At 50.8% G+C, this 10,006-nt stretch overlaps 1 protein-coding gene across 1 annotated transcript; it reads left to right on the top strand.

Moving 5' to 3' along the window:
- Positions 1-2,151: 2,151 nt before the first annotated feature.
- Positions 2,152-7,744, top strand: LOC118584698 (spermatogenesis-associated protein 31D1-like). The gene is made up of 4 exons (XM_036188940.1): positions 2,152-2,343; positions 3,022-3,064; positions 3,641-3,701; positions 4,378-7,744. Exons 1-4 carry the CDS (start codon positions 2,152-2,154, stop codon positions 7,742-7,744), a joined length of 3,663 nt encoding a protein of 1,220 aa, XP_036044833.1.
- Positions 7,745-10,006: the final 2,262 nt, after the last annotated feature.

Below are 10,006 nucleotides of genomic sequence, written 5' to 3'. Positions count from 1 at the left end.
TACCCCATATGCTCCCTTACCAGTGTCACAGTGCCCCTGATCTGTGAGTCCGTCCAGTGTCCAAGCTCACACAGTTCCGTCAGTGGGAAGAATACCACACGCACCGTTCCCAAAGATGCCCCTCACACCCTAGTGTTCAATCCACTACCTCACAATAGACGATTCACCTGTTCCGTGTCTGGCCCTGTGGCACCCAGTGCTTCATGACCCCCATCTCACCCAGCCCCCACTACTCCCCATCTCTGCCTAGCTCCGTCCCTCCTGAGCTGCCAGCCAGCCAGCTTCCACAGCTAGGCAAGGCGTCTTGAGCTATGTGCTTGATGCCTAGTGGCTGCCAGCCTGCCTCCTATTGCTTGTGACCTCAGCTTAGCCCACCATGGAGCTCTTGTCCAAGCCCCCTGATTATGATGTCACGTGACCATCAATCTTCCCTTTCCTAATGTCACAATAGTGCCACTAGAGTGCCTGGTTCCACAGATCACCCCAATCCCAACTCACCCTAATCCAGTCATGGCCAGGCCACAGCAACCCCTTTCCCAACCTCATCCCGGTCTGTAATTACCCCTGCTGAATGGATAGGGGACCCCACTATGCCCAAACTCACTGTGGTATGCCTCCTCTAGCCCTGACACCTATCCTTGTAACCTACCTCCTAGGCTTCTGCTCCCTAGATCTCTAACAGCAGTTTCTGTCCTCACGATATCTGCTTCTGCCTGTCTCCACAGCCTCCCATGTTCCCTGACACACGTTAGTGTGTCACGTGGTGGCCATTAGCCCAGCCTGCTATCCTACTTCGCCTAGTCTGCCCAGTATGCCAGGTTCCCTCCACCACCTGAGCGCACCAAGAACATGCCACAGCTCACCTCACCTGCATCCTGTCCTCCATCCCACTGAGCCTCTGACTAACCTTCCAGGAAAGCAAATTCCCACACTACACTGGTCAGTTTAGGAGACCATGTGCCCCTGTATGCTTACATGCTCTGTTCTATGGTGCCCTAGCATGTTGTCTTGCCTTGCCCCTAACCCATACCCATGGCACCTTTTTGCCACTTGACCCCCAGCCACATCCTAGTTTGCCAGCCTGCCACACTCCCCAACCTGTCTTATTCCACACAAGGTACCCTGTTACCAACATACCCTGCATACTCATGAATGCAATAGTTGTCTGCTTTCCTGGAGCCTGACACATACTGTACTGTCCCTCAGCTTCCTCCCACCTAACCAGCTCCATTACCACTTTGCTCAACTCTACCCAGTGCAACCAACCACAGAAACATTTGTCTGCCGAACCTCCACTTCCCCAGCTCACACGAGTTCTCCAGTTTCTATGCAGATCCCCACCTCATCCTGGTCTACATAGCATGTGAATTCCTAGCTATTCACAGAGCACACCTGCTGGGTCCCCTGAGACTCTGCAGCTGGCTGGCCTGCCATCTAACACTGTTAGCCACTTTATCCTGTATCACCAAGCACACTCCATTCTATGACTAGCCTTCTTCCCAATTTGGCTTTCCAACTACATCACCACCAAAAAATATTGTATGATCATACACAGAAGAAAGCCTGAAGTTTTAATTGTATACATCCCATATTTACGATAGCTTTATGATTTTAGTCTGTCCCTCTGAAGACATTGCAAGCTGACTCAAACACAAAAGTTGGTCACTGAGCATTCACAAAGTAAATATGTGGAAAGAAAATTTCTCATCTTATAGCTAATTTGGTGAGAGAGAAAATGTTGAATTTTCTGTAGATATGTTGAAGGACATTGGTCCTAATGAGACACATTAAAAAGCAAACACTTCCAGGAGATGCCAAGTCAGACTCTCTAGGCAGGAGAATCTCAAGGGTCCAGGTCAAGAGCTGCAAACAATAAAGGAGACTGAGGTGAAGTCCTGGTCACAGAAGAAACAAACTGGAAAGCTCCCCTTGGAACTTGATGAGAAGAAAGCTGGGTGGGAATGGAGCAGCAGACCCAGACAGAGGGCTCTGCTGGGGTGAGGTGGAAGGTGGGGGGCCCTGGGGGGCTGAGGGCTCATCCTCCTCCCCATCCTCACAAACCTTCTATGACTCTTCCCTGCTCTATGATGCAGACCTGACTCTACAGTGAGGCCCCACTCAGCCTCAGAACTCAGCTGCGTGATTCACACTATGGAGAAGGTCATCTCCTTTCTACATAGCGCTACTGAACCATGGTTGAGCTTTGGACATTTACCCTCAGCCTTCATGGATATTTACCCCAAGTGCATCTTCCTGAGTGCAGTAGGGGTATTTCTCTTGTACCTGAGGTACCTGCTACTGAAACCATTCTTACCCACATGGAACAATCGAGACATCAGAAAGGTGAGGTAGCATGGTGAGCTCCCGGGGGTCTCTTCATTTGTAGCGGCCATTTCTATTCCCATGTTGTTGAATGAGTTTGGTTGCCTGGACTAGGACACTGTGAAGAGGAGAGAACGCTGCCATGTGAAAGCATGAAGCCTGGGATGGGAGGAATTAAGGTTTCCATCTGGATCTCTAGCCTACTTCCCTGGGTGTTCAAAGTCCGGTGTTGAGCACCCATCCTGGTCTTACTGCTTAGTCCCAGATGTCAGATTTCTGAGGGAGAACAGTGTCTCCTGATACCTGCCCCCATGCCCTCACCCACGTTATATGCTCCCTCACCCTCACTCCTCCAAGAGAGCAGAGCTGACCACAGACAGCCTCTGAGCAGAGCCTGGAGTCTGAGATCTGTTCCCAGGACAAAGTCTTAGAGGGGTGCCACTGTGGCTCTGGTCTCAGTCTGCGCTGTTTAACATGGGACTTCTTACTGATATTCTCAGCTATGACTCTTGTAGACAAAAGTCCTCCTTTGGTTTCTCAAAGAAGGGAAAACTGAAAGTCTTCTATCATTTTTGAAAGTAAATAATAAAGACTGGAATTAATCTCACTTGACTTAAAATCACCATATTCTTGGTTAATGGAATTCTTGAGCATCCTAGGAAAAACAACAGAAAAAATCATTTTTCTTTTTGTTAACAGCAACAGGGCAAAGCTAAGAAAGGAAGAAGAGCAACATCGAAAGGTAGGCACTCACCTCTAGGGTCCTATCCCTCGGTTTTCCCTTCTGTCACTTCCGTAAGTGCCCGGGACCGTGATCTAAGGCTGTCATGTCACTAGACACACACTGTCTCCCCCAAAGGAGACGGAGAACCAGCCCTGCACCCCAGCCCTACTCACCCATGGGCATGGAGCAGCGATACCTGACCTGGGCAGTGGGTGCTGCCATGCAGCGGGCGGGGGGGGGGGGGGAGGGGGGAGGGGGGGGGGGGGTCCGGGTAGGACTGCAGGTTTTTTGGAGGCACAGCTCCTGCCTTCTGGTGTCATGCCTCACATCTGGGACTCAGACTCCCTGAGGAAGCCAAGACTTGTGAGCTTCTGTGGTGTACACTGTGAGATGATGCCCACACAGGGACCTTGTAAACAAAGACACACAGGTGAGCGTTGCTAGCATTGGTGGTGACAAGTGCACCACGTCTACTATTCCTTGACGATTTTAGACTACAACAGCCTTAGGTGTTTTCCTTAGGGGAACTGTGTGATGCTCATGTTTCTGTCTTTTCTTCCATACAACCTACCCCCCCCCCACCATGATTTCCAGAATTTAGAATCTTCCACAGAGAAGCATGGGAGAGGAGGAAACTGCTGTCTGTTGTGCAAAGGTAACGATTCCCCTTCTTTCGGGGCCCATCCCCATCCCCACCCCAAGGTCAATGCATCCTGGGAACTTGACATAGCCTGATCTTGTCGTGGGAGGGATAGCTAAAGGAGTGAGGCATGGAGAGAGGCTGCAGCCTTCTCTGGTAGCCACGGACAGAGCAAAGGAACAGGCGAACAGGCTTGGGGTACACACACACCCCACATGGACCTGTAGCCCTCTTTCTGCGCATGCTGGCTGTCCCAGTTCTGTTGTTGTTGCTGCAATAAAACACCACAACCAAGAGGACCTTTAAGGCATAAGGTTTCTTTCAGGCTATAAATCCAGGTCGTAGCTGTTGAAGGAAGTCGAGGCAGGAACTTGAAGGTAGGCACTCACTTCATAGCCAAGGAGTGGTATAGTGGGGAATGTTTGCTAGCTGGAGTGTAGACTGGCTTATATTCAGTTAGTTTTCTTATGCATGTCAGTACCATTTGTGGTGCTGCTCACGATGGCCTGGGCCTTCCTCATGAATTAACAACCAAGACAACTTTCTACATGCATGGCTACGGGCCTGTCTTATCTGGGCAGTCCCTCCACTGAGGCTGGTTTCTCAGATGACACTAGGTTGTGTCTAGTTGACAGATGAAGATAGCTAGAACACAGGTCCTGACCACAGACCTGAACTCTGTCTTCCTCAGCCCTCTTGGACGGCTGTACGATGCCTCCCACTTTCGACAAGTGCTCTGCCCAGACCCCTGCTGTGATGTGTGCAATGGGGCAACTGCCAAGGTCAGTCATCTGCTGTCATGGGCCACCCTCGAAGACGGTGCTGCCTCTGCATCCAGTGTGCCTTCCACAGCTTCTGTGACTGAGGATTCATTTACTCTGCCCCCTCCGCTCTCACTGAGCCCCCCAGGAGGTCAAACTTCATCCCTTTCACCTGTACCTTCTCCTCCTCCCCCCACTCTCTCGGCTAACACAGTCACCCCCTTGGAAGACATACTTTTGTATGCACCACAAGGTGACTCTCCGCCATCAGAGCCTGTTCTTCTCACAAGCACTGACTCCCCACTGGACCACATCCCATCTCCTCCACTTCCCACATTTCCTCAAGCAGAAGGGTCTTTACGACTGGAAACCACTCCATCCGTGGTGGGCAGCCCGAGAGAGTGGCTTGTCAGTGCCACAGCAAACAAGGAAGCTTGCGGTGACGGTGACGTGCCAGCGTTCTCCCCGGAGTCGGAATGCCTGGTTAACTCCCACTCCTCTAAAGCTTTTTTGGGGGGACAAACCACAGACTACTTCACGATGCCTGGAAAACTCTCTTTCCCCAGCCCCGAAGTCCTGGTGCTGCTTGAGAGACGAGACGGAAGTCAGGCTGACTTCCTCATGCGGAAGGATGGGGAAGAAAAAGCAGAAACTTTCCAAAAAGCACTTACAACTTGGGAGGAAATCCCAGAGTCCACTACTGAGTTGCAGAACTCAGGAGGCTCCCTTCCTCTGGGGGGCAGCAAAAGCATGCTCAGTGAGCTGATCAGGCACCAGGGGTTCACTCAGGCTCAAACCACTGAAGACCAGTCAGAACCCAAGTTTACACAGCGCTTCTGGGGTCTCCCATATCTTCACAGCGAGTCCATGAATGCTATCAGTACACTGTCGGCTCACTGTTCCTCAACCTACATCTGGTTCAACGGAACCCCAGACTCCTCAGTCCTGACTCTTCCCACACCTCTGTCTTTGCCTGAGAGCCCATCACAGATGTTGGCCCAATCTCAGTCTCAAAGTGTCCTGCTTGCCATGTCCCAGACCCAGTTTCAACCTCCAATCCCAGGGACATTTTCCTCTCAATCTCAGCTTAGGATCTGTGGGGTGTATTTTCATAGGTCCCAAGACAAGACAAAAACTTTGCTGCAAGCCCAAATCCACCACCTAGAATGCAGCATCATGACAAAGGTACAGGAGAGGGTGTGGGGTTTACCTTCAGTGGTCCAAAAATCTCAGGAAGACTTTTGTCTCCTGCCTTCCAAGCCCTCATTGGTCAGGCAGTCCTCCGAGACCCATGCTCCCAGGTCCGTTCCTCCTGAAGACTTCCCTCTGACCGATGCATTCCGGAGGAAACTCGAGCGCCACCTTCAAAAGCGGTTCATCCTACAGCGCTGGGGCCTGCCTCAGAGGATCTTCAAGTCTCAGCCATGGCTGAGTCCTGACCTTTCAGAGTCACCTCCATGCAGCTACGGGCTCTCATGGACCTCTTTCCTTCAGCACCAGGAGAGCAAAGACCCACACGACACTGAGTCGAACCAACCTGGAAGCTCCCAAGACAGGTATTCAGAGAGTCTTTCTCTAGAGGGAAAAATGGTAGAGGCACAAGGACACAGTCCAGAGATTGCTCAAAGATGTCTGTGGAGTAATACCAAGGGTGCTCTAGCTAATGGCCTGCAATCTGACTGTGAAACGAACCTACAGTGCCACCCAGGCAGTCTGTCAGGCAAACCTTCAGGGACCTCAGAGGTTAGCCAGTGTCAGAAAAAACTTGAAACTGCCCTGCAAAAGCACTTGATCAGGCATCTCAATGAAACCAATGAGGATCATATATCTGGCACTGTGTCCAGATCGGGACATTGTCCTCTCCCTTTTACCTTATGTATAGATAAAGAAGAACATGAGGCTCAGAGACAGTTACCCTCTGATAACAAGGATGGACATGTCAAAAGCACATATACAATGACAAAGTCTGTTCTGCATCAGGTATCCATTGGCTTAGACAACATCAGACTGAAAGAGTCAGAGGGCAATAGACATAGCTCAGATGTGCCCAGAATATCCACTGAGGCTGGCCTTGTGCCATTGAGTAAGCAACTGGATTCCAGCAAAACAGTCCAGGGGCCTCAAGGAACAAAGATGAATGACAAAAACACATTTGTATCCAACAAGGTCAGTAACATAGTCAAGAGAGGGCAGCTCAGTGGTCTTCAACCACAACCTACCAAGATCTTGAACACCAGCCAGTGGAAGAGTGCCCAAGGGGCAGATGGGAATACAACAAAAGCACAAAGTACTCTGGTAGCTGGAAGGGCTCAGAAGGAAATACCAGGTTTCCAGGAAAGTCAGACATCTGACTGCAATAGTCAAGTATCTAGGGAGGAAAAATTTAAAGTGGAAAGCAGACTGCCCATCCAAGCTTTAGGGTCCCCAAATGACATGCCCCCTGCCTCAGATAAATTCACTTACAAGCCTTTACTCATGCATGACCAAAGCCCTTCCAGTGGACCCATGAATGCTTCTCAGGTACAGTGGGTTCACTTGTCTACAACAGGGCTTAGTGTGGAACAGCAACAGGAGCCCTGGATGCATTCATATGTCTTAGACAAGGGCCAGGACAAGGACTTCCCTCCATCTGCCCAAGTATGGCCTGCTATGTGGAAAACAAAAGAGCTTGGAGCAGGGATTACAAGGTCTGGGACATTGCAGGCCAATGGGAAGAGCTGTCATTTACAGGACAGCCCAAGCCAGGGGAATTACGGCGAAAAGCCCGCCCGACCCCTGCCACCAAAGGCACTGACTCCTCCTGAACACCAGTTCAGGAAGCACATCAAACACTTTCTGCAGTGGATTTCTCCTGACAGAAAGTGCAAAGGTCAGGAGACATTCCCGAGAAAAGGTACTTCCCCATCACCACCAGTGCAGGACCCAGAGCTATGGAAGGGGAGAGCTACCCTTCCAGGGAACACTGTAGCTCAGAAAGCCACGAGAGTCCCTGGGAAAGTCCCCAAGGAGCAGCTGGGACATAGGCATATTGCAACAGACACCATGTACCCCCGTGTGCCCTTATCTCCTCCTATCAAGCCTGTGAAAACTAATCCAAAGAAAGTATCCTGGGTCCCAGCTGAGCCAGTGCAGGGGCGTCCATTCCACCACCAAGCAACCTGCCCTAAGGTGCCAAGTCCTCGGGCCTACAACCAGGCCACTGCTTTTGTTGGTCAAAAGAGATGGGTAGAAGACAGGGACAGACAGTCCCAGAAAAGTATGGCTTTACAGCCTCACCCACCTGCACCCTACAGGTAGCCAGGGCATCAACGAAACCTCCTCTCCTTGGGCAGCACCGCCCTTTACAGTAGGGACTCTTTTCTTCCCCAGAAATAATCTCTTTTATTAATGATACTGATTGCCCCCAATAAATGTTCTGATGAAGTAGTGTCTTTTGTGTGTACTGTATGTGTGCTATGCATGGTATAGATTTTAGGTGACTTGGGGTTTGTGTTCAGGGAAAGGGCTGCTTTCACCAAGTCCCCCTGTGTGCTTCTAAGAGGTGACCTGGTTCTTTGGGTATTTTTGTTTTGTTTTCTGTTTTGTTTTTCAGGCAGTTCTATTGGTAGCCTTGGCTGTCTTGGAACTCCCTCTGTAGGCCAGGCTGGCCTTAAACTCAGAGATCTGCCTGCCTTTGCCTCTTAAGTGCTGGGATCAAAGGTGTGTGCCACCACTGCCACCTCCACCATGCTCCCTGGGCTCTTGTTAAGAATGGATGTGGGCTCCACAGCCACTAGTCTACAGTTCATGGGCTTCCACTGTGTGGCCGGTCATCTCTGCAGGTCTTTCCGTCATGATCTCGACATCTCCCATGTGCAGAATCCCTCCTCTCTCTCATTGATTGGATTCCTGGATCTCAGCCTGGAGCCTGGCAGTGGATCTCTGTATCTGCCTCCATCAGTCACTGGACAAAGGCTCTATGATGATGGTTAGGGTATTCATTAGACTGGTCACCAGAGTAGACTAATGACTGTGGAGCCCCCATGGAACTGGACTAGGCCCTCTGGATATGGAAGACGGTTGTTTGGCTTGAACTGTTTTGGGGGGGCACCCAGACAGGGGCATTAGAATCCGTCCCTGGTACATGGGCAGGCTTTTAGGAGCCCGGTGCCTATGGTGTGACGCCTAGCACAGCCTTGGTGCAGTGGGGAAGGGCTTGGACCTGCCTAGTCTCAGTGTGCTGGACTCTGCTGACTCCTCATGGGAGACCTTGATTTGGGGGATGTGGGGATGTGGGGTGGCTTGGGAGAAAGGGATGAAGGATGGGAGGAGGGAGGAGGGGGGATCTGTAGGAGGTATGTAGAGTAAGTAGAACATTTCTTAATAAAGAAAAATGAAAGGAAAAAAAAAAAAGAATGGATGTGATGTGCCTCGAAAAGAACCTTCGGTGCTGCTTAGCTCTAGGCTGAGCCTTATTGCCAGGATGTGGCAGCCACTCCTCCCCCTCATTGACTTTAATATCCTTGAGAACAGAGTCTCCTTACCATAAGATGTGTCACCTACAAAGAACAGTTAATTCCGTGAGAATGGAACCATTTTGGTAGCTTTCGGTAAGCATGTTTGGAGCTGTGGCTACAGATGACGTTAGGAAGCATCTGCGACAGTAGATGCCGCTTACACAGGCTCTGATGGGTGCTTCTCAATGGCTCTCGGAAACTTGCTGTTCCCCTCCCTGGTCATTTCTTTAGCCTGTCTAGAGTGACAATACTTTCCCAGAAAGTCATCACCCTGCTGTCAGTGTTAGAAACATTTCCTGGGATTTCACCTTCCCATCAGATTAAAAAGTGCTAAGAGTAAAGGGGGATGTGCATTTGAGTAGGAGTGTGTGACAAACAAAGACGGAGAGGGATGACATTGCTACTCCAAAGGGGTCACACCTAGTGACCCCAGCGTCCCTAGACTCTTCCCTACTTCCCTGCCCGAGGTCATCCTGTCAGCGTCTTGTGTGGCTCATTGCTCCATGTCAGAGCTGCATAGGTGGTCCGAGTGCTGACGTGGGTAGGGTTGTCTGGCATGACATTCCTCCCTTCTTTATACACCCACTCCATGCCCTTGGGGTGTGGAGAATGTGGTGTTGCCGCCTAGTGCCGCATGGTGTTGGTGCTGCACCTGCCCTGTCAGCATGCCCGTTTCCCGGACGAACTGCTTGTTTCCATTGTCCTGACTTCTATTGCTGGGATGAAACAGGACCAACACCAGCCTGGGGAGCAGAGGGTTCTTTTGCTCATACACTCCAAGTTACACCAATGGAAGCCAAGGCAGGAACTCAAAAAGAGAAGGAACCTGGAGGCAGGAGCTGATGCAGAGGCCATGGAGGGGTGCTGCCTACTGGCTTGCTCTTCATGGCTTGCTCAACCTGCTTTCTTTCTTTATTTTCTTATTTTCCAGAAGCTGAGGACCAAACCCAGGGCCTTGTGTTTGCTAGGCGAGCACTCAACCACTGAGCTAAATCCCCAACCCCTCAACCTGCTTTCTTATAGAACCCAGGACCACCAGCCCAGGAATATCCCCATCCACAAT

Source organism: Onychomys torridus, chromosome 5 (genome assembly GCF_903995425.1).
Source record: "Onychomys torridus chromosome 5, mOncTor1.1, whole genome shotgun sequence".
NCBI lineage: Eukaryota > Metazoa > Chordata > Mammalia > Rodentia > Cricetidae > Onychomys > Onychomys torridus.
Note: the sequence above shows the minus strand (reverse complement) of the source record. Positions and strands in the feature narration are given on the sequence as shown.

Excerpts from the sequence above, each read along its gene's own strand:
- LOC118584698 (XM_036188940.1), top strand. The coding sequence starts at position 2,152 with ATGGAGAAGGTCATCTCCTTTCTACATAGCGCTACTGAACCATGGTTG. Across the intron at positions 2,344-3,021 it reads ACAATCGAGACATCAGAAAG|CAACAGGGCAAAGCTAAGAA; the intron begins GTGAGGTAGCAT and ends TTTTGTTAACAG. Across the intron at positions 3,702-4,377 it reads CTGCTGTCTGTTGTGCAAAG|CCCTCTTGGACGGCTGTACG; the intron begins GTAACGATTCCC and ends TGTCTTCCTCAG.